At 55.3% G+C, this 25088-nt stretch overlaps 1 protein-coding gene across 1 annotated transcript in view; it reads right to left on the bottom strand.

The window, feature by feature from the left end:
• LOC144947573 (uncharacterized) overlaps positions 1 to 25088 on the bottom strand; it is a 99630-nt gene that overhangs the window by 6438 nt on the left and 68104 nt on the right. The window contains 4 exon segments of the mRNA XM_078876786.1: positions 1466 to 1534; positions 5854 to 5917; positions 6595 to 6626; positions 6628 to 6652. Of these exon segments, the coding sequence (XP_078732912.1) occupies positions 1466 to 1534; positions 5854 to 5917; positions 6595 to 6626; positions 6628 to 6652 (190 nt within the window).

The raw sequence follows: 25088 nt of genomic DNA, 5'->3' as shown, positions 1-25088 counted from the left end.
TACACAACCACCACCAGCACCACCACCACCAGCACCACCAGCACCACCACCAGCACCACCACCATCAGCAGCAGCAGCACCACCACCAGCACCACCAACACCACCACCAGCACCACCACCATCAGCAGCAGCAGCACCACCACCAGCACCACCAGCACCACCACCAGCACCACCAGCACCACCACCAGCACCACCACCATCAGCAGCAGCAGCACCACCACCAGCACCACCAGCAGCACCACCAGCACCACCAGCACCACCACCAGCACCACCACCCCCACCATCATCACCACCACCACCACCAGCACCACCACCAACACCACCACCACCAGCACCACCACCACCAGCACCAGCACCACCAGCACCACCACCAACACCACCACCAGCACCACCACCAGCAACACCACCACCACCACCAGCACTACCACCACCACCAACACCAGCAGCACTACCACCACCACCAACACCAGCAGCACTACCACCACCACCAACACCAGCAGCACTACCACCACCACCAACACCAGCACCACCACCACCACCAACACCAGCAGCACCACCACCACCAACACCAGCAGCACTACCACCACCACCAACACCAGCAGCACCACCACCAACACCAGCACCACCACCAACACCACCAGCACCACCACCAGCACTACCACCACCACCACCACCAACACCAGCAGCACCACCACCAACACCAGCACCACCACCAACACCACCACCACCACCAACACCACCACCACCACCAGCACTACCACCACCACTACCACCACCAGCACTACCACCACCAGCACCACCACCAGCACTACCACCACCCCCACCACCATCACTACCACCACTACCACCACCAGCACCACACTTTACACCACCACCACTAGCACCACCACCACCACCAGCACCACCACCACCAGCACCACCACCAGCACTACCACCACCACCATCACTACCATCACTACCACCACTACCACCACCAGCACCACACTTTACACCACCACCACTAGCACCACCACCACCACCAGCACCACCACCAACACCACCACCACCAGCACTACCACCACCACCACCATCACTACCACCACTACCACCACTACCACCACCAGCACCACACTTTACACCACCACCACTAGCACCACCACCACCACCAGCACCACCACCACCAGCACCACCACCACCAGCCCCACCAGCACCACCACCACCACACTTCACCCCACTACCACCAGCACCACCACCAGCACACTTTACACCACCACCAGCACAAGCATCACCATGCGAGACCTGAGTCATTGCTATATGTATCGTTGCTATGTGTACCGACGGTGTATGCGCTGGTGGTGTGTGTCTACCCCCCCGGTGCAAGTCGTAGTGGTAGTGCTCGTAGCGGCGGTCCCGACTAGAAGTCCCAGCCCCAGCCCCAGTCCCAGCCCCAGTCCCAGTCCCAGCCCCAGCCCCAGTGGCGTCTCACCTGCAGGAACCAGTCGAGTCCTCGCTGGGGCACCGTCCCCGACACTTCAATGGTCACGGTGCCGATACTCTGCGTTGAGAAGACAAAGAGAAAGATCCCCCGTATAGCCTTTAACAGACCGCTGGGGCAAGTGCCGTTCTAGAGGAGCAGGAACTTATGAAGGCCGGCACGGCACACGAGGGGGTGGGCGGCCTGCACCACGCCCGGCCGCCTTTGTCTCCCCAGTGGCGAAGTTTACTACGCGCCGCACCGGGGACCTATTTGAGGCTGAGTCGACCTAGGGGAGGCCCGTGACAGGCTCAGAAATTCGTCACCGATGTTGGCCGTGAGCGGGAATCGAACTCGGGTTTCCGAGTTTCGTAGCGCGGCGTGCTAACCGCTGCACTACCGCTCCTCACAGCCACAAAAAAAGATCCCCCGTGTAGCCTTAACAGACTGTTGGGGCAAGTGCTGTTAGCGAGCACCTATGAAGGCCGGCACGGCACACGAGGGGGTGGGTGGCCAACACCACGCCCGACCGCCTTTGTCTCCCTAGTGGCGACGTTTAGACAATTGCACCAGGTACTCGTTTGAGGCCGAGTCGACCTAGGGGAAGCCCAGAACCGGTTCAGATAATCGTCACTGCTGTTGGCCGTGAGCGGGAATCGAACCCGGGTCGCCAGGTTTGTAGCGCAGTGCGCTAACCGCTACACCACCACTCCCCACTCCTCACAACCACACACACGCGCGCGCTGATACATCCATGCGTACGCACACACGCACACACGCACACATGCACACACGCACACACGCACACACGCACACACGCACACACGCACACTCCCCCCTGACTTTATGACACTTTAAAACTCTGACCTCAATTCCTGTCCGCTAACGGCCCCTGCCAAGGAAACCTACATCAGCAGACGCGTCTCCTCCTCCTCCTCCTCCGATTAGCACGCTTGGCTACGAATGGTGCGGATGAAGTTCAGCGCACGTACACACGTGACCACTTGAGACTGCTCAGAAACTCCGAGCGCATCGCTGGGCGCCGCGGTGGCTAGGAGATGTTAACTACCTCGCCCGGTATGCAGGAGGTCGTGGGTTCGATCCCGACCCTGACGCCTGCTGCTGTATATTTGGAGTTTGCGTGTCTCTCTCATCATCATCACGGTGGCTAGGAGATGTTAACTACCTCGCCTGGTATACAGGAGGTCGTGGGTTCGATCCCGACCCTGACGCCTGCTGCTGTATATTTGGAGTTTGCGTGTCTCTCTCATCATCATCACAGTGGCTAGGAGATGTTAACTACCTCGCCCGGTATGCAGGAGGTCGTGGGTTCGATCCCGACCCTGACGCCTGCTGATGTATATTTGGAGTTTGCGTGTCTCTCTCATCATCATCACGGTGGCTAGGAGATGTTAACTTCCTCGCCTGGTATACAGGAGGTCGTGGGTTCGATCCCGACCCTGACGCCTGCTGATGTATATTTGGAGTTTGCGTGTCTCTCTCATCATCATCACGGTGGCTAGGAGATGTTAACTACCTCGCCCGGTATGCAGGAGGTCGTGGGTTCGATCCCGACCCTGACGCCTGCTGATGTATATTTGGAGTTTGCGTGTCTCTCTCATCATCATCACAGTGGCTAGGAGATGTTAACTACCTCGCCTGGTATACAGGAGGTCGTGGGTTCGATCCCGACCCTGACGCCTGCTGCTGTATATTTGGAGTTTGCGTGTCTCTCTCATCATCATCACAGTGGCTAGGAGATGTTAACTACCTCGCCCGGTATGCAGGAGGTCGTGGGTTCGATCCCGACCCTGACGCCTGCTGCTGTATACAGTAAAACCTTGGATTGCGAGTAACTTGGTCTGCGAGTGATTTGCAAGACGAGCAAAAATGTTAAGCTAATATTAATTTGATAAACGAGCGAGGTCTTGCAATACGAGTAGTACGTACAGTAAACGCTTTGTCTGCCGAGCGTCACGTGATCACAACTGATATACGAGTGCTTTGATATACGAGTGCTTTGGATTACAAACACGTTTACGGAAGGCATTATGCTCGCAATCCAAGGTTTTACTGTAGTTGGAGTTTGCGTGTCTCTCTCTCTCTCTCCCCGTGGACTCGTGGATTTTTCTCCGGGTCCCTCCGGTTTCTCCCTCCACATTTAGAATCAACATCACGAGTTTTAGAGCATTTGGCTGCCGTCAGCGTCCGCATTGGTGACGGCTAAGCCCCTTCGTCGAGCTGATCAAGTGGTAAAAATATAAAGTTTGTTTTAGTTTTAAGTGCCGCGACACGGAGTGGCGACGCCGACATCACGACCGCAATTTGGGTTTCACTTTAGTCTTGCCCGGACCGCGCGACAACCCCGCAAGCCAAGCTGGTCTCCAGGCTGGCCGGCGCTAGCGTGGGTGACGGTCTCCGACTCTCCGACGCGTCTCAAGACTCTTTGCCGTCGAGGCCGAGCCGACCTAGGGGAGGCCCAGGACGCGTCACCCGCTCCGCTCGTCGCTCCCTCCACTCTGGTCACGCCAGAGAATGCGTTTGAAGCTGGGGAAAGTGCACCCCCTCGCCAGAGGTCGCAATCGGGTACCTGATACCCGTACCCTACCCGATACCCGGCTACCCGTACCTGGCCGGGTACGGGTACCCGTTTGCGACCCTGGTGGGGCTGGGTACGGGTACGGGTAGGCCGTGAGTCACCGGTGAGTAACCGTTTGTCACTCATCTTCTTGGTTCTCTGTCAGAGTCTCTGTCTTCTCGACAGACCTGTTCTCCACCTGAGGACGGCTGCTTGCGTTGTGGCCGAAACGTCGTGAGAAGTATTTTATTATGTTTTATTTTTATTATTTTATTATTTCAATTCTACGTGACTTTACCGAAAGAACCAAGAAGATGAATCCCTGCAGTCACGAAAGCTTTAAATCGTTTGTCACTCATTTCGGGTAGGGTACGGGTAGGGTACGGGTACCCGTTTGCGACCCTGGTGCGGCCGGGTACGGGTAAGGAATCAAAACCCGTTTGCGACCTCTGCCCCTCGCTCTCCCAGCCTCTCCCCTCTCTCTCTCCGTGCGTCTCTCCGCGGGAGCAAACAGGGCGGCCAAACCACTTGGACGTGACTCCCACCGGACGACAACGATCGTGGCTGGCCTCCATTGGCCCCGCAGGAGCCCGTCGATGTTAAACCTCCAACAGGGAGAAGGAGTGGGGGAACGGGGGGGGGGGGCGGCCTGAACAAAACAAGACCCCCGCTGCAAAGAGGTTGCGAGTGAAGTGTTGGGCGAACAATCCGCGATTTACGATCCCGCGCCCCGCGTTGAAGAGTTTGTTTAGGACCACGAGCCTCGGTCGTTTGTTGCCCCTGAAACGGTTTCTGACCTCCCCCTAGGTCTACTCAGCCTCGAATGAGTAACCCGTTGCGCGGTGGCGCGGTGAATGTCGCCGCCACCGGCCGTTATCGGCGCTACTCGCTAACGGCACCTTGCCCCAACAGTCTGTTGAGGCTACACAGGGGAGCTTTGTCTTTGCATCAGAGCAGTTCCTTTCTACTCACCCCCACACACTCTCACCCTCTCACTCTCTCACTCTCTCACCCTCGTCATCCCCGCGACACGGAGACGCGACTGCATTTTCCGCGGGTTCCGTGGGTTAATACCTTACCCTGACCCCCCCTGCCCCCGTACCCACACGTTGGAGGAACGTTGGGGGAACGTTGGGGGAACGTTGGGAAACGTTGGGGAACATTGCCGGCTGAGTCCCGTCGACAAGAACCCCTTTGCGCTCTTTGCCAACGGGGGAGCGGGAGACGCGGATCAACAATCCGCCAGTTCGCTAAGGCCCACTCCAGCCACGTAGCCTCCGCACAAGTGCCACCCTGTCAATCGCTTTGATCGACGTCCTTTACGTATCCGCCGAAGCACCTTCTCTCTCTCATCTCTCATCATCATCACGATGGCTAGGAGATGTTAACTACCTCGCCTGGTCTACAGGAGGTCGTGGGTTCGATGCTGACCAGGAGTTAGCGTGTCTCCCTCTCCCCGTGGTCACGTGGACTTTTCCCCGGCCCCTCCACACTGCGTCTGTGACAGTCGCCGCAGGAGGCAGGGCTCTGCCGCTGGGTGGCCGGGGGGGGGGACAATCCACCCAGCGTCGTCAGCTCTCTCACACGACGGCGGCGGCGGCGGCGGCGACCCTGGGCGCGACCTCCAGCGCAACGTCGCACGGGAACGGCCGCGACTCGTCACGGCAACGTGGAATTGCCGCCTCCCACGGGGGGCGGTGCGGTGTTGCGGGGAGGGAGATGTTGTGTGTGGTGCTGTGGGCAGGGAGATGTGGTGTGTGGTGCTGTGGGGAGGGAGATGCTGTGTTGTGAGCTCCCGTGCTGCCGGAGAGGGTGCGCTCACTTTGTCCAGGTGCGAGGGTTCGTCCTCGCCAGGCCTCATCAGCTGCGCCAGCCTCTCCTGGAACCTGGCACCACGCAGCGCGCCAGTCACACAGTGTGCACGCTCACCCACATCCCCCCCCCCCCCCCCAAACTCGCATCTCATCTCCCGTCGCAATCTCCCATCGCACACACACGCACGACTATAGACACACGCACACGCGCACGCCCATGCACACACGCACGCGCACGCACACACACGCACGCACACGCGCACACACGCACGCACACACACGCACACACACACGCACAGACGCACACACGCACAGACACACACGCATGTTTAGAAAGAAAACGATCCCCCCCCCCCCCGTTTTCTTTGCTCCAACAGACTGTATAGCGAGCACCTACGAAGGCCGGCACGGAACACGAGGGGGTGGGTGGCCAGCACCACGGCCGCCCGACCGCCTTTGTCTCCCTAGTGGCGATGTTCACTACACACCGCACCAGGTACTCATTTGCGGCTGAGTCGACCTAGGGGAGGCCCAGGTGCGGTTCAGATAATCGTCACCGGTGTTGGCCGTGAGCGGGAATCGAACCCGGGTCGCCGGGTTCGTAGCGCAGCGTAGCGCTAACCGCTGCACCACCGCTCCCCACACCATCATCACCACCAACAATATCACAAAATCATTACCACCACCCGTATCAGCACCACCACCACATTACTCATTTTAGGCTGAGTCGACCCAGTGGTGGCCCTCACCTGTCTCCTGTCGTGGTGTCGTAAGCGTGGAGGTTCCAGCACTTCCCCTAGGTCCACTCTGGTGGAACAAAACAAAACAAACCCCAACTGGTTTAGTTTTACAGCATTGGTGCCTACAACACCCAACCAGGTACTCATTTCAGGCTCAGTCGACCTAGGGGAGGTCAGACACCGCAGCAGCCGCAGGAAGCACGACTCGCCACTGATGCTAGCCGCGAGCGGGACACGGAACGCTCGCCACTGCGCCACCACTCCCACACGTTCACACAAAGACAAAGATCCCCCGTGTAGCCTTCAACAGACCTGCGGGGCAAGTGCTGCTATAGCGCCTACGCAAGCCGGCACGGCGCACGAGGGCGAGCGTGACCATGCCTCCCCCCCCCCCAAGTTTGAGGCCGAGTCGACCTAGGGGAAGCCCGGCACCGGGTTAGATAATCGCCAACGACGTTGTCCGTGAGCGGGAGACGAACGCGGGCAGCCGAGTTCGTAGCGCGGCGCGCTAACCGCTGCGCCACCGCTCCCCACTCACACGCACACACTCACGCACACACTCACGCACACGCGCACACACTCACGCACACACTCACGCACACACTCACGCACACACTCACGCACACACTCACGCACACGCGCACGCACACACTCACGCACACGCGCACGCACACACTCACGCACACACTCACGCACACACTCACGCACCACACTCACGCACACAGGCGCACGCGCACACTCACGCACACACTCACGCACACACTCACGCACACACTCACGCACACACTCACGCACACGCGCACGCACACGCACACACTCACGCACACGCGCACACTCACGCACACGCGCACGCACACACTCACGCACACGCGCACGCACACGCACACACTCACGCACACGCGCACGCACACGCACACACTCACGCACACGCGCACACACACACTCACGCACACGCGCACGCACACGCACACACTCACGCACACACTCACGCACACGCGCACGCACACGCACACGCAAAGACACACACGCACACACCTGACATACGTGCAAATCACGCTCGTAATTGACTCTCCACGCCCCCCCCCTTCCCCCCCAACTTCACAGTGCCCCCCCCCCAACTCGCACGGTTTAAATCCTAAACTGCCTTCATAATGTCAGCGCGACGCGAGTTACGACAGCGATTGATGGGCCGCGCAGATTTAGGAGCGGAAACGGCGCGGCGGTGCCGCGCGATTACAGACGGCTGGGACACAGGCAGAGAGACACAGGCAGAGAGACAGAGACACAGGCAGAGAAACACAGGCAGAGAGACACAGGCAGAGACACAGACAGAGAGACAGGCAGAGAGACACAGGCAGAGAGACAGGCAGAGAGACAGGCAGAGAGACACAAGCAGAGAGACACAGGCAGAGAGACACAGACAGAGACACAGGCAGAGAGACAGGCAGAGAGACAGGCAGAGAGACACGGGCAGAGAGACAGGCAGAGAGACACGGGCAGAGAGACAGGCAGAGAGACAGGCAGAGACACAGGCAGAGAGACAGGCAGAGAGACAGGCAGAGACACAGGCAGAGAGACAGGCAGAGAGACAGGCAGAGACACAGGCAGAGAGACACGGGCAGAGAGATACGCAGAGAGACAGGCAGAGAGACAGGCAGAGAGACAGGCAGAGAGACAGGCAGAGAGACACGGGCAGAGAGACACGCAGAGAGACAGGCAGAGACACAGGCAGAGACAGACAGAGAGACACGCAGAGACACAGGCAGAGAGACAGACAGAGAGACAGGCAGAGAGAGACACACACCACTACTTCACACTCCATACCCCACTTACACACACACCACGCATCACACCCCGGCCCTGCCTAACAATCGTAAGTCGTGAGGTGGTCACAGTCGGGCTCCGAGACCTCCTCCTCCCTCTCGTTCCCATTTCCTTCGTCTCCTTCCCATCTCCCTCAACTCCTTCCCATCTCCCACAACTCCTTCCCATCTCTCTCAACTCCTTCCCATCTCCCTCAACTCCTTCCCATCTCCCACAACTCCTTCCCATCTCCTTCGTCTCCTTCCCATCTCTCTCATCTCCCACCAATGCACTCCTACCTCATCTTCCCCTTCCTCCGTCTCCGTCTCCTCCTTCCTCTCCTTCTCCCACCGCCCGTTCCACACTCCCCACACTCTCTCTCTCATCTCCCCACACTCCCACACACTCTCTCTCTCTCATCTCCCCACACTCCCACACTCTCTCTCTCCCCACACTCTCTCTCTCATCTCCCCACACTCCCACACACTCTCTCTCTCTCATCATCTCCCCACACTCTCTCTCTCATCTCCCCACACTCCCACACTCTCTCTCTCTCTCTCATCATCTCCCCACACTCTCTCTCTCCCCACACTCTCTCTCTCATCTCCCCACACTCCCACACACTCTCTCTCTCATCTCCCCACACTCCCACACTCTCTCTCTCCCCACACTCTCTCTCTCATCTCCCCACACTCCCACACACTCTCTCTCTCTCATCATCTCCCCACACTCTCTCTCTCATCTCCCCACACTCCCACACTCTCTCTCTCATCATCTCCCCACACTCTCTCTCTCCCCACACTCTCTCTCTCATCTCCCCACACTCCCACACACTCTCTCTCTCATCTCCCCACACTCCCACACTCTCTCTCTCCCCACACTCTCTCTCTCATCTCCCCACACTCCCACACTCTCTCTCTCTCTCATCATCTCCCCACACTCTCTCTCTCTCTCACCATCTCCCCGCGTGAGTGAAATAGTGAAATAGTGAAATAGTGAGATAGTGAAATAGTGAAATAGTGAAATAGTGAGATAGTGAAATAGTGAAATAGTGAGATAATGAAATAGTGAGATAGTGAAATAGTGAAATAGTGAGATAGTGAAATAGTGAAATAGTGAGTCATTAGGTGATGGATGAGCCTCAAATGGGGCCACATCCATAACGGCGAAGATTTACAGCGGGGCGATGGGCATTGCGGAGGGATGGAGGGGGACGGGAGACGGGGAGACGGGGACAGAGACAGACAGAGAGAGGGGGGACAGGGAGAGAACAAAATACTACGTAGAAAACAGGGGGAACATAGACATGGAGTAGGGAGAGAGGGGGTAGAGAGAGAGGGGGGTAGAGAGAGGGGTAGAGGGAGAGAGAGGGGGTAGAGAGAGGGGGTAGAGAGAGAGAGGGGGTAGAGAGAGGGGGTAGAGAGAGAGAGAGAGGGGGTAGAGAGGGGGGGTAGAGAGAGGGGTAGAGAAAGGGGGTAGAGAGAGAGAGGGGGTAGAGAGAGGGGGTAGAGAAAGGGGGTAGAGGGAGAGAGAGGGGGTAGAGAGAGGGGGTAGAGAAAGGGGGTACAGAGAGAGAGAGGGGGTAGAGAGAGGGGGTAGAGAGAGGGGGTAGAGAGAGAGGGGGGTAGAGAGAGGGGTAGAGGGAGAGAGAGGGGGTAGAGAGAGGGGGTAGAGAGAGAGAGGGGGTAGAGAGAGGGGGTAGAGAGAGAGAGAGGGGGTAGAGAGGGGGGGTAGAGAGAGGGGTAGAGAAAGGGGGTAGAGAGAGAGAGGGGGTAGAGAGAGGGGGTAGAGAAAGGGGGTAGAGGGAGAGAGAGGGGGTAGAGAGAGGGGGTAGAGAAAGGGGGTACAGAGAGAGAGAGGGGGTAGAGAGAGGGGGTAGAGAGAGGGGGTAGAGAGAGAGGGGGTAGAGAGAGGGAGTAGAGAGGGGGGGTAGAGGGAGAGAGAGGGGGTAGAGAGAGGGGGTAGAGAAAGGGGGTAGAGAGAGAGAGAGGGGGTAGAGAGAGGGGGTAGAGAGAGGGGGTAGAGAGAGAGAGGGGGTTAGAGAGAGGGGGTAGAGAGGGGGGGTAGAGGGAGAGAGAGGGGGTAGAGAGAGGGGGTAGAGAAAGGGGGTAGAGAGAGGGGGTAGAGAGAGGGGGTAGAGAAAGGGGGGTAGAGAGAGAGAGGGGGTAGAGAGGGGGGGTAGAGAGAGAGGGGGAAGGGGTAAGGAGGAGAAGGAGAGCAGAGCGTGACATCTTTCGTGAAAATTTTCTTTTAAAAAAAGGGGGGGGGCACATAAAGCAAAGCAATGAAAAACAAACAAAATAACGAAATGATGAACGAAGCAAAGTGCCGACTACACCGAGCGTCTTCTTGTTTCCTCTGACCGTAAAATAAAAAAAGAGACAGGGGACAGGGAGACGGAGATGGGGGGGGGGGGAGAGCGACCCGGTTTTTTTGTTTGTTAATTTTGGGATCAACTTGCGGAGGTCGCGCAAATAGAACGCAGCGATCATCGGATGCCAGGACGCAGCGGCATCGAGAGAGGGGGGAGAGAGGGGAGAGAGGGGGGAGAGAGGGGAGAGAGGGGGGAGAGAGGGGAGAGAGGGGGGAGAGAGGGGAGAGAGGGGGGAGAGAGGGGAGAGAGGGGGGAGAGAGGGGAGAGAGGGGGGAGAGAGGGGAGAGAGGGGGGAGAGAGGGGAGAGAGGGGGGAGAGAGGGGAGAGAGGGGGGAGAGAGGGGAGAGAGGGGGGAGCGAGAGAGTGAGCGAGAGAGTGAGCGAGAGGTGCCGGTTTTACATAAAGAAAAGTTAAAAATTTGTAATAAAAAAAATTACGAAATGATGAACGAAGCAAAGTGCCGAATACACCGAGCATCTTCTTGTTTCCACTGATCGTAAAAAAAGAGAGAGGGGAGAGAGAGAATTGGGAGAGAGAGACAGAGATGACGATCAGTGGCGGCGCTCCGGCTCGCGAGGGCCGCCTCTCGCTAATTGGCACGAATGCAATTAACGACTCGGCCGACGGATTCTCTTGCCAATGAATGTGAGACGCGTGACTTTCGCTCCCGAAATTTGAACGCAGGCGGCTTGAGCCGAGCAGTTTTCATTGCTGCTGCTGCTGCTGCTGATGCCATTTGATGATGATGCTACTCCTGATGCTGACGATGCTGACGATGATGCTGCTGATGATGATGCTACTCCTGATGCTGACGATGCTGACGATGATGCTGCTGATGATGATGCTACTCCTGATGCTGACGATGATGCTGATGATGCTGCTGATGATGATGCTACTCCTGATGCTGACGATGATGCTGATGATGCTGATGATGCTGCTGCTGATGATGCTACTCCTGATGCTGACGATGATGCTGACGATGCTGATGATGCTGCTGATGATGATGATGCTACTCCTGATGCTGACGATGATGCTGACGATGTTGATGATGCTGCTGATGATGATGCTACTCCTGATGCTGACGATGATGATGATGCTGCTGCTGATGATGATGATGATACTACTCCTGATGCTGACGATGATGCTACTCCTGATGCTGACAATGCTGCTGCTGCTACTGATAATGATGATGATGCTGAACTTGAAGTTGTTCAGACGTCAGTAGCCATCGAACACTCCAGCTCAGCAACTTGTTGCAGGCTGGAGGGGCAAGTGCTGTTAGCAGCAGCAGTATCTATGTACTACACACACCACACACAGACAGAGCTACCCCAGGTAGCCTCTAGCAGGGCTGCAGGGGCAAGTGCTGTTAGTAGCAGCAGTATCTATGTACTACACACACCACACACAGACAGAGCTACCCCAGGTAGCCTCTAGCAGAGCTGGAGGGGCAAGTGCTGTTAGCAGCAGCAGTATCTATGTACTACACACACCACACACAGACAGAGCTACCCCAGGTAGCCTCTAGCAGAGCTGCAGGGGCAAGTGCTGTTAGTAGCAGCAGTATCTATGTACTACACACACCACACACAGACAAAGCTACCCCAGTTAGCCTCTAGCAGGGCTGCAGGGGCAAGTGCTGTTAGTAGCAGCAGTATCTATGTACTACACACACCACACACAGACAAAGCTACCCCAGTTAGCCTCTAGCAGGGCTGCAGGGGCAAGTGCTGTTAGTAGCAGCAGTATCTATGTACTACACACACCACACACAGACAAAGCTACCCCAGTTAGCCTCTAGCAGGGCTGCAGGGGCAAGTGCTGTTAGTAGCAGCAGTATCTATGTACTACACACACCACACACAGACAAAGCTACCCCAGGTAGCCTCTAGCAGGGCTGGAGGGGCAAGTGCTGTTAGCGAGCAGCAACTATGAAAGCCGGAACGGCACACGAGGGGGTGGGTGGCCTGCAACACGCCCGGCCGCCTTTGTCTCCCCAGTGGCGATGTTTACACACCGCACCAGGTACTCATTTGCGGCTGAGTCGACCTAGGGGAGGCCCAGGTGCGGTTCAGATAATCGTCACCGGTGTTGTCCATGAGCGGGAATCGAACTCTGGTTTGCCGGGTTCAAAGCGCTGAGCGCTGCACCACCACTCCCCACGGGGGCGGTGACGTCACACGTACCCAAACACTCATACACACACGTACCTATAGACTCACACACACGTACCTATAGACTCACACACACACCTATAGACTCACACACACACACCCATAGACTCACACACACACACCCATAGACTCACACACACACCCATAGACTCACACACACACCTATAGACACACACGCACCTATAGACTCACACACACCTATAGGCACACACACACCTATAAACTCACACACACACACCTATAGACTCACACACACACGTACCTATAGACACACACACGTACCTATAGACTCACACACACGTACCTATAGACTCACACACACACCTATAGACTCACACACACACACACCTATAGACTCACACACACACACACCCATAAACTCTCACACACACACCCATAAACTCTTACACACACACACCCATAGACTCACACACACACACCTATAGACTCACACACACACCTATAGACTCACACACACACACCCATAGACTCACACACACACCTATAGACTCACACACACACCCATAGACTCACACACACACACCCATAGACTCACACACACACACACAAGCACGTGCGGTGAGCTACGGCTATCGAGCGCGTGTGCGCGCGCTGAGTGATGCCGCCTCGGTGTTGCCACGCGCGGGAGGCGCGCACACGCGCAGGCTCCGTCAGCAGGCGCGTACCTCCACGGTCCTTGACTCTCAGGAGCCGAAACGACGCCCCGGTGACCCCCCCCCCACCCCCCGGTGCCATGACATCATCTCGTCGAGAGGTTAAGTGCCGCCCGTTAAACGTGAGCCGGTAAAAACAAACGCGCGCGCACACGGACACACACACACAAAGATAAAGATCCCCCGTGTAGCCTTCACAGACTGTTGGGGCAAGTGCTTCTCAGCGAGCAGCAGCTATGGGGGCCGGCACGGAAGATCGTCTTACAGAGACACAGGTTTGGGCACGTGCACTCACACACTCCCAAAGACAATGACCCCCCGTGTAGCCTTCACAGACTGTTGGGGCAAGTGCTGTTAGCGAGTGGCGCCTATGAAGGCCGGCACTGTGGCACACGAGGGGGTGGGTGGTCAGCACCACGCCTGGCCGCCTTTGTCTCCCCAGTTTGCGATGTTTACACACCACACCGGGTACTCGTTTGAGGCTGACTCGACCTAGGGGAGGCCCAGGACCGGTTCAGATAATCGTCACCGGTGTTGGTGGCCGTGAGCGGGAATCAAACTCGGGTCGCCGGGTTCGTAGCGCAGCGCTAACCGCTGCACCACCGCTCCCCACGCGCACGCGCGCAGGCACAAAGAAACGCAAATACTCAAGACACACTCACACAACATCAATAATGACGTCAACTGATGGTGGCGAAGTCGTCACGAGCGGTTGCGCCAGGCTGGGTGCACGCCGGAGGCCCACGCGAAATTCCGCCGGCCTTGCCCAGACCACCAACTCAATGTTCGTTGTAAGGCGCCATCGCACGACCCCCCCCCCCCGCGTCGCCGATTGTTGCGCGCGCATCAAGAGGGGGGCCCGTCCTGGAGCAAACCTGGACGGGTGGCAACTGCCAGTGAGGAAGGGCGAGCCAGCGAGTGGCACCTTTCACAAGGTGGCACTCTTTTCGATTTAAAGCTTTCGTGACTGCAGGGATTCATCTTCTTGGTTTTTTCGGTAAAGTCACGTAGAAGGGAAGTAATAAAATAATAAAAATAAAACATTATAAAATATTTTATTGTTTTATTTTTATTATTTTATTATTTGTCTTTTGTCAACGTGACACTTTTTTGCTGATTGGCCGTGTCAGGTGGTGGAGGGTTACGAAACATTTATAAATAACGCGATCTAACCCAAAAACTTTATTATGAACACAGTCATTTTGTTATTTTTATTTTATTTTTTATTCTTATTGTAATTTTGTATTTTATTTTTTTCACCTACGTAAGAACCAGAGTGTATAAACAAAACAGCTGTGTTAAGATGTTAAAACATCAAACTGAAACTTTTTACGAGGAATCATGTCTGCATTAACCACAATGCTTGTGGTCAAAATGCAAACAAAAAACATCCTCTGACAATATATGCATTGTCCTTGAAACTGATTGGTCCACACCAGAGACAACTTTCTTTTTAAGGTGATTAATAGAGACATGATTCCTTGTAAAAGGCTTCAGTTTGATGTTTTAACATCTTAACACAGCTGTTTTGTTGCCAGACAAAAGGGGAAAAACCTATCATCACGTTTTGGTGCTGGCAAAGGAGGTCCCATGATATATAGATAGAGTCGGGATCGAAGCCACGACCTCCTGAATACTTGGCGAGGTAGTTAACATCTCCTAGCCACCGTGGAGCCCCAAAGTGCTCGCCACAAATGAGCCCCAACACCTCGCTGATCTCGTCAAGGTCCATAAACCATCGTCACGCAAACTCCCCCGCTCATCCTCGCAGCAGCGGCAGCGGCAGCAGTAGTGGCAGTGGCAGCAGTAGTGGCAGCAGCAGCAGCAGCGGCAGCAGCAGCAGCAGCGGCAGCAGCAGCAGCAGCGGCAGCGGCGGTTTTTGACGGCGGAGGTCGCAGCATCGCGCGGCGCTTTCAGAAGCGCTCCCGCGGCCGTCTGGAACGCGCTGTTCCTTCCGATATGAGGAACTGCCACGTGGGAGCTGTCGCACTTTTGAATGATCGTCTCGATTGAAAACCCCGCAACGGCTTTTTGTGCGTCCAGTCCGCCGTCCTTCCCGGGCACACCTCCTCCGATTGGCGCGGCCGGCTACGCACGGTGCGGTTAGACGTCGACCGGAGAGCTTTGTGAGCGCGCGTTTTGACGATCGCCACCACCACCGCTTAATTGCGGCCATAATGAGTGAGATGGCCTCTTAAACGCGCCTCGGATCAAAGTGGGGTTTTAACGACGGTAGGAACGGGCGTTCCTCCGTAATTACATCTTTTTTTTTCTTTGTTTAACTCTCTCCACGCAAACGTTTGATCGGGCGACTCGGGCGATTTTACGAAGCGGAGCTTTCGAAGCTCGCCGCGGACTCACGCTGCTGTGCGTTGTCAACTCCACAACCACGCCAAGGCGGCTAGGAGATGTTAACTACCTCGCCTGGTACGCAGGAGGTCGTGGGTTCGATCCCCATCCTGACGCCTGCTGCTGCTGTATATTTGGAGTTTGCGTGTCTCTCATCATGATCATCACGGTGGCTAGGAGATGTTGACTACCTCGCCTGGTATGCAGGAGGTCGTGGGTTTGATCCCCATCCTGACGCCTGCTGCTGTATATTTGAAGTTTGCGTGTCTCTCTCTCATCATCATCACGGTGGCTAGGAGATGTTAACTACCTCGCCCGGTATGCAGGAGTTCGTGGGTTCGATCCCGACCCTGACGCCTGCTGAATATTTGGAGTTTGCGTGTCTCTCATCATCATCACGATGGCTAGGAGATGTTAACTACCTCGCCTGGTATGCAGGAGGTCGTGGGTTCGATCCCCATCCTGACGCCTGCTTCTGTATATTTGGAGTTTGCGTCTCTCTCTCTCCCCGTGGTCGCGTGGATTTTTGTCCAGGTCCTCCGGGTTTTCCCTCCACATTTAGAAACGTGCTTTTAGAGTATTTGGCTGCTATAAATGTCTACGTGATGATAAGCCGCTTCGTTGAGCCGTCATTTGTGGCCAGGTCGTCAATGAAAAAGAACTACACAGCCCAGTGGCCTTTCCCGGTCAAATAAAATAACAGGTTTTAAGAAAAAGTTTAAAAAGTCGCCACACAGACACGCACATACACACACCTAACACACTCTCTCACGCTCACACCGAACAGACAACACACACAGACACACATGCAGACAGACACACACAGACACACACACACAGACACATACACACAGACAGACTCACGCAGACACATGTATAATACTGTCTCACGCTCACACTGAACACACAACACACACAGACACACACACACAGACACACACACCGACGCAGACAGACACACGCAGACACATCTATAATACGTTCTCACGCTCACACCGAACAGACAACACACTGACACACGCAGACACACACAGACACACACACACACACACAGACACACACACACAGACAACACACGGACACACACAGACACGCACATACACACCTAACAGACTTTCTCACGCTCACACCGAACAGACAACACACTGACACACATACGCAGACACACGCACAGACACACACACACAGACACACACACAGCCGCCTAGGGCTAGCCGACTAAGAGCCGCGCACAGAGGGCGGCCTGTGCGTAGCGAGTTAACACCGCAAGCCCCAGGGGTCACCACTCCACTGCTACCGTGCCCCCCCCCCCCCCCGCAGACCCCCCCCCCGCCCCCCGCCACACACAGGGGCCCCGCTCTTGTCTGGCCGGCCCGAGGGGACAGGGGGGTGGGGGGAGGTGGGGGAGGTGGGGGAGGGGAGGTGGGGAGGTGGGGGAGGTGGGGGGGGGAGGTGGGGGGGGGGGGAGGTGGGGGGGGGGCTACTGGAGGCCGTGAGACGGCGGTGCTCTGGGAGGATGAGCGGATAACTTAGTGGGGGGTGGGGGCTGGGGGGGGGGTGACTGGGCCTCTCACATCTCTCCACTACCCCCCCCCCCCCCCACGTCTTCCACGCATCTCCAACACCACCGTGCCCGTCGTCCACCACCACCATCACAACTCTTCCGCGACCATCACATTTTCTGATAAATCTCCCTCTCATCTCTCTCCCACCTCCCTCCCAAACAATCCCATCTCTATTTAAAGCTTTCGTGACTGCAGGGATTCATCTTCTTGGTTCTTTCGGTAAAGTCATGTAGAATGGAAATAATAAAAGAATAAAAATAAAACATAATCAAATATTTTATTATGTTTTATTTTTTTGAAATTTTATTATTTTATTATTTCCATTCTACGTGACTTTACCGAAAGAACCAAGAAGATGAATCCCATCTCTCTCTCCATTTCTCTATTTTCCATCTCCCCAACACACATCTTCCGTCTCTCTCCTGTCGCATCGCTCCCATCGTCTTACAGAGACACAGGTTTGGTCACGTGCACTCACACACCCCCAAAGACAAAGATCCCCCGTGTAGCCTTCACAGACTGTTGAGGCAAGTGCTGTTAGCGAGCGGCGCCTATTAAGGCCGGCACGGCACACGAGGGGGTGGGTGGCCAGCACCACGCCCGGCCGCCTTTGTCTCCCCAGTGGCGACGTTTAATACACACCGCACCAGCTACTCGTTTGACGCTGAGTCAACCTAGGGGAGGCCCGGTTCAGATAATCGTCACTGGTGTTGACCGTGAGCGGGAATCGAACTCGGGTCTCCGGCTTCGTAGCGCAGCGTAGTGCTAACCGCTACACCACCGCTCCCCGCACACACACACACACACACGAGATAAATTAAGGATATTAATTACGTAAAAAGTTACTCGTGAAGTTAATGAACGTTATGTACAAGGTTGACTGGCTATTGTATTACAATCTTCACGTATTAATTTGGCAGAGCGGCAAAGGCAGTCAGCCACGTGTGCGGGCAGAGACAGACGGACAGATTGAGACAGACAGAATGGGACAGAGTAGGCAACACAGACAGACAGGCAGGCGTCGTCAGACAGATAGAATGACACAAAGACCCCCCGTATAGACATTCACAAGCAGTTGGGGGCACTGCGGTGGTGAGATGTTGACTACCTCGCCTGGTCTACAGGAGGTCGTGGGTTCAATTCCGACCCTGACGTCTGCTGTATATTTGGAGCCTGCGTGTCTCTCTCACCATCATCATCATCACGGTGGCTAGGAGATGTTGACTACCTCGCCTGGTCTACAGGAGGTCGTGGGTTCAATTCCGACCCTGACGTCTGCTGTATATTTGGAGCCTGCGTGTCTCTCTCACCATCATCATCATCACGGTGGCTAGGAGATGTTGACTACCTCGCCTGGTCTACAGGAGGTCGTGGGTTCAATTCCGACCCTGACGTCTGCTGTATATTTGGAGCCTGCGTGTCTCTCTCACCATCATCATCATCATCACGGTGGCTAGGAGATGTTGACTACCTCGCCTGGTCTACAGGAGGTCGTGGGTTCAATTCCGACCCTGACGTCTGCTGTATATTTGGAGCCTGCGTGTCTCTCTCACCATCATCATCATCACGGTGGCTAGGAGATGTTGACTACCTCGCCTGGTCTACAGGAGGTCGTGGGTTCAATTCCGACCCTGACGTCTGCTGTATATTTGGAGCCTGCGTGTCTCTCTCACCATCATCATCATCACGGTGGCTAGGAGATGTTGACTACCTCGCCTGGTCTACAGGAGGTCGTGGGTTCAATTCCGACCCTGACGTCTGCTGTATATTTGGAGCCTGCGTGTCTCTCTCACCATCATCATCATCACGGTGGCTAGGAGATGTTGACTACCTCGCCTGGTCTACAGGAGGTCGTGGGTTCAATTCCGACCCTGACGTCTGCTGTATATTTGGAGCCTGCGTGTCTCTCTCACCATCATCATCATCACGGTGGCTAGGAGATGTTGACTACCTCGCCTGGTCTACAGGAGGTCGTGGGTTCAATTCCGACCCTGACGTCTGCTGTATATTTGGAGCCTGCGTGTCTCTCTCACCATCATCATCATCACGGTGGCTAGGAGATGTTGACTACCTCGCCTGGTCTACAGGAGGTCGTGGGTTCAATTCCGACCCTGACGTCTGCTGTATATTTGGAGCCTGCGTGTCTCTCTCACCATCATCATCATCACGGTGGCTAGGAGATGTTGACTACCTCGCCTGGTCTACAGGAGGTCGTGGGTTCGATCCCAACCCCGACGCCTGCTGTATATTTGGAGTTTGTGTCTCTCCCCGCGGTCGCGTTAATTTTTCTCCGGGTCCTCCGGTTTTTCTCTCTCCATTTCGAAACAACATCACCACGCGTTTAGGAGTAGGTGGCTGCTCGAAATGTCCACGTGATGATGACGACGATAAGCCACTTCGTTGAGCTGTCATTTGTGATGGGCAGATCGCTTCTGAAACAGAGCTACGCAGCTCAGCGGTGACGCCTTACACCCGGTGACATAAAGACACGTTTTTAGTTTCAAGTGCTGCGACACGGAGTGGCGGTGGCGATATCAACAACGTCAACGATGTCGCGAATAATGGTGTGGGTGATGGTGTGGGTGATGTTGTAGGTGATGGGTGTGGGCGATGGTGTGGGCGGTGGTGTGGGTGATGGTGTGGGCGGTGGTGTGGGTGATGGTGTGGGTGATGGTGTAGGTGATGGTGATGGTGTAGGGGATAGTGTGGGTGATGGTGTGGGTCAGTGGGTACACGCACCCTCTGGGGGTGCTTCGAGACATGGGCAAATTCAGCACGGGAAACGCACGTGACAACAAACTTTGTTTCATCAAACCTCCGATGTATTCATCAGCATTGTACAATGTTTTTTTTTTCACGATGAGAACCAAAGTGGCGCAAAGGCTGCAGTAAAGAACCAATGGTGGAGGTGGCATCGTGGGGAGCGGCAGCGCTGCCGCAAGAACCCGGCCACGTGGGTTCCATTCACGCTCGCGGCCAACAGCGGCGACGATTTCATCCCAACCGGTCCTGGGCCTCCCCTAGGTGGCCTCGTGGGCATCAAACGAGCACCCGGTGCGGTGCGGTGGCGGCCGTGCGTGGTGGCCGCCACCCCCCACCCCACCACGATGTGCCACAGCGCCGAGGCCCCAACAGTCTACCGAGGCCACGCGGGGTCGCGATGGCGCCGATTCTCTTGAGAGCCGGCGTGGCCCCGTCGGCACCGGGCGAAGATCTCACCGGCGGCGAGGGCGCTGACCACGACGCCCATCTGATCCTCTGATTATATCATCGCGTAGCGATAAGTCGGAGGAAAAAACGAAGTCCAGACCCCCCCCCCCCCCTGCTCCACACACACCCCCGACAACTCCCGTGCATTTCCCCGGCATCTCCCCGGACGCCCGTACTCCAATTACATCCATTCATTACCCGCTGATGGGCGCGAAAAGCCACGTGCGGGACTGTAATTGAATAATACCGCTTTGTAGGGGTCTCCAGGGGGGCCTGTCCCTTCATCCCGTTAACTCGGCCCCTCGGGACCCCCCCCCCACCACATGCCCCCCCCCACCACCCCCCCCCCTCCATTCCTAACGCCCTCCGACACTGCCACGGCCACAGCCGAGAGCCGTTTTCCCGCGGCTGATGGAAAAGCCATTACACTGTCGAACGATCATTACCGTGGGGGTTAGTTGGGGGGCCGGGGGGGGGGGGGGAGTGGGGGGGGGGGAGTGGGGGGGCAGTGGGGGGGGGGTGGGGGGGGTTACTGGGGTGGTTAGTGGAGTGGTGGTGGAGGGATATAAGGATTTAAAGGTGAGGGATGTGAAGGAGGGATTGAAAATGGAACGGATTGAAAGAGGGATTGAAAGAGAATGAGAGGGATTGAAAGAAGGATTGAAAGAGAGAATGAAAGAGGGATTGAAAGAGGGATGGATTGAAAGAGGGATTGAAAGAGGGATTGAAAGAGAGAATGATTAAAAGGGGGATTGAAAGAGGGATTGAAAGAGGAATTTAAAGAGGAATTTAAAGAGAGAATTATTGAAAGAGGGATTTAAAATGGAACGGATTGAAAGAGGGATTGAAAGAGGGATGGTTTGAAAGAGGGATTGAAAGAGAGAATGATTGAAAGAGAGAATGATTTAAAGAGGGACTGAAGGGGGATTGAAAGAATGATTGAAAGAGGGATTTAAATTGTAGGGAGAGATTTCCGACATCCGATGATGCTGGATGCAATCCCCAGCGAAGCGTCGTTCGCACAAAGCGCTACGGACGGACTGCTGAGACGCGGCGATGGTTTAGGGAGTTGGGGGGGGGGCTGCGATGGTGGGGGGTAGAGGAGGCCTTCATCCAGCAGCGGAGAGATCACGGCTGACAACGTCGCGGGAGAGGAGGCAGCTGGTGGCAGGCGTCTTGCATTGGCAACCATGCACAGAGACCCGTAGAGTTACATAGAGATTCATAGAGACCCATAGACTTACACAGAGACACGTAGAGTTACATAGAGACCCGTAGAGTTACACAGAGATACATAGAGTTACATAGAGACCCGTACAGTTACACAGATATTCATAGAGTTACACAGAGATTCATAGAGACACAGAGTTACATAGAGACTCATGGAGTTACATAGAGACTCATAGAGACTCATAGAGTTACATAGAGACTCATAGAGTTACACAGAGATACGTAGAGATTGGCATGGAGCTCCTGGACATCGTCGCTGCTGCTGCCATCAAAGCAGGAGAAGAATCGTGGTGGTGGGTGGTGGTTCTAGTGGTGGTGGTGACAGTGGTGGTGGTTATGGTGGTTGTGGTGATGATGTTGATAGTGGTGGTTGTCGTGGTTATGGTGGTGGTTATGGTGGTGGTTGTGGTGGTGGTTGTGGTGGTGGTGGTGATGATAGTGGTGGTGGTTATGGTGGTGGTGATAGTGGTTGTGGTGGTGGCTATGGTGGTGGTAATGGTGGTGGTGGTTATGGTGGCTATGGTGGTGGTGATGTTGATAGTGGTGGTGATGTTGATAGTGGTGGTGGTTATAGTGGTGGTGGTTATAGTGGTGGTAGTGATGTTGATAGTGGTGGTGATGTTGATAGTGGTGGTGGTTATAGTGGTGGTAGTGATGTTGATAGTGGTGGTTATGGTGGTGGTTGTGGTGGTTATGGTAGTGGTGGTGGTGGTTGCGGTGGTGGTTGTAGTGGTGGTGGTGATGATAGTAGTGGTGGTTATGGTGGTAGTTATGGTGCTTGTGGTGGTTATGGTGCTTGTGGTGGTTATGGTGGTGGTGGTTACGGTGGTGGTTGTGATAGTGGTTGTGGTTATGGTGGTGGTGGTGGTTATGGTGGTGGTTGTGGTGGTGGTTGTGGTGGTGGTGATGATAGTGGTGGTGGTTATGGTGGTGGTGGTGTTTATGGTGGTTATGGTGGTTGTTGTGATAGTGGTTGTGGTGGTTGTGGTTATGGTGGTGGTGGTGGTTATGGTTATGGTGGTGGTGGTGATAGTGGTTGTGGTGGTGGTGATGATAGTGGTGGTGGTTATGGTGGTGGTGGTGGTTATGGTGGTGGAGATGATAGTGGTGGTGGTTATGGTGGTGGTTGTGAAAGTGGTGGTTATGGTGGTGGTTATGGTGGTGGTGGTGATAGTGGTTGTGGTGGTGGTGATGATAGTGGTGGTGGTTATGGTGGTGGTGGTGGTTATGGTGGTGGAGATGATAGTGGTGGTGGTTATGGTGGTGGTTGTGAAAGTGGTGGTTATGGTGGTGGTTATGGTGGTGGTGGTGATAGTGGTTGTGGTGGTGGTTATGGTGGTGGTTATGGTGGTGGTGGTGATAGTGGTTGTGGTGGTGGTTATGGTGGTGGTGCCCCTGATGACGCTGACGATGGTGAACCGTGGCCTACTAGTGCCGATGGTGTCGGTGACGTTGCTACTGATTGTGGTGCTGGTGGTGTTGCAATGCCTGCTGATGATGATGATGGCGGTAATGGTTGTGATAGTGTTGCTGCTGCTCTTGCCGATGATGATGCTACTCATGATGATGATGCTCATGATGATGCTCATGATGATGCTGATCATGATGATGATGCTGATCATGATGATGATGATCATGATGATGATTATCATGATGATGATGATCATGATGATGATGAACATGATGATGATGCTGATCATGATGATGATGCTGCTCATGATGATGATGATGATCCTCCTCATGATCATGATGCTGCTCATGATGATGATCATGATGATGCTGCTCATGATGATGATTATCATGATGATGCTGATCATGATGACGATGCTCATGATGATGATTATCATGATGATGCTGATCATGATGATGCTGATCATGATGATGATTATCATGATGATGCTGATCATGATGATGCTAATCATGATGATGATTATCATGATGATGCTGATCATGATGATGCTGATCATGATGATGATTATCATGATGATGCTGATCATGATGACGATGCTCATGATGATGATTATCATGATGATGCTGATCATGATGATGCTGATCATGATGATGATTATCATGATGATGCTGATCATGATGATGCTAATCATGATGATGATTATCATGATGATGCTGATCATGATGATGCTGATCATGATGATGATTATCATGATGATGCTGATCATGATGATGCTGATCATGATGATGATTATCATGATGATGATGCTGATCATGATGATGATGCTGCTATCCGACGCCGGAGGAACCAACGAAGGCCGCCCCCCCCCCCACCCCCCGCGCCATGAGAGCCCCCCCCCCCACAGCAGCTCCCCCCTCCCCCCCACCCCCACAGCAGCTCCCCCCTCCCACCTCTGACCCTGGAGGCCGCGAGTGACGACGACGAGACGATGAGACGCTCCTGGAAGGTGGGTTGGGGGTGGGGGGTGTCACCGTTGCCCCGGGCACAATTTGTGGGGCCACGATTAGCAGCTGTGAATCCTGGGGGGCCGTCGCGCCCACCGCCCCGTTGGGGGGGGGGGCACAAAGGCTCGAACCTCGGCGGAGATCAATCAAAGGCTCGTTCCAGAAATTCGGCCGCTGCCAAATGAATAGGGCACCACTCTGTCTGTCTCTCTCTCTCTCTCGCTCCCTGCCTCTCCCTCTCTCCCTCGCTGCGGGTATCCGTGTCGCTCGCTTGATTGCTCATTTGCTCGCTCATTCACTTACTCGCTCGCTCGCTCAACCACTCACTTGGCTGAGTGACTGACTAACTTACTCAATCTGTCGCACGCTCGCTCACTCACTCTTGCACATCACCCACTTGCTCGCTCTCTCGCTCGCTCGCTCACTCGCTCGCTCTCTCGGACACTCACTCACTCGCACTCTCACTCGCACACTCTCTCGCACACTCGTCCACTCGCCCCCTCGCACACTCGTCCACTCGCTCACTCTCTCGCTCACTCACTCACTCTCGCACACTCACCCACTCGCACACTCACCCACTCGCTCACTGTCTCGCACACTCACCCACTCGCACACTCACCCACTCGCTCACTCTCACGCACACTCACCCACTCGCTCACCCCCTCGCACACACACTCACCCACTCACCCACTCGCGCACTCGCCCACTC

This window comes from Lampetra fluviatilis, chromosome 46 (genome assembly GCF_964198595.1).
Source record: "Lampetra fluviatilis chromosome 46, kcLamFluv1.1, whole genome shotgun sequence".
NCBI lineage: Eukaryota > Metazoa > Chordata > Hyperoartia > Petromyzontiformes > Petromyzontidae > Lampetra > Lampetra fluviatilis.
This window is presented reverse-complemented; position numbering and strand designations above follow the sequence as displayed.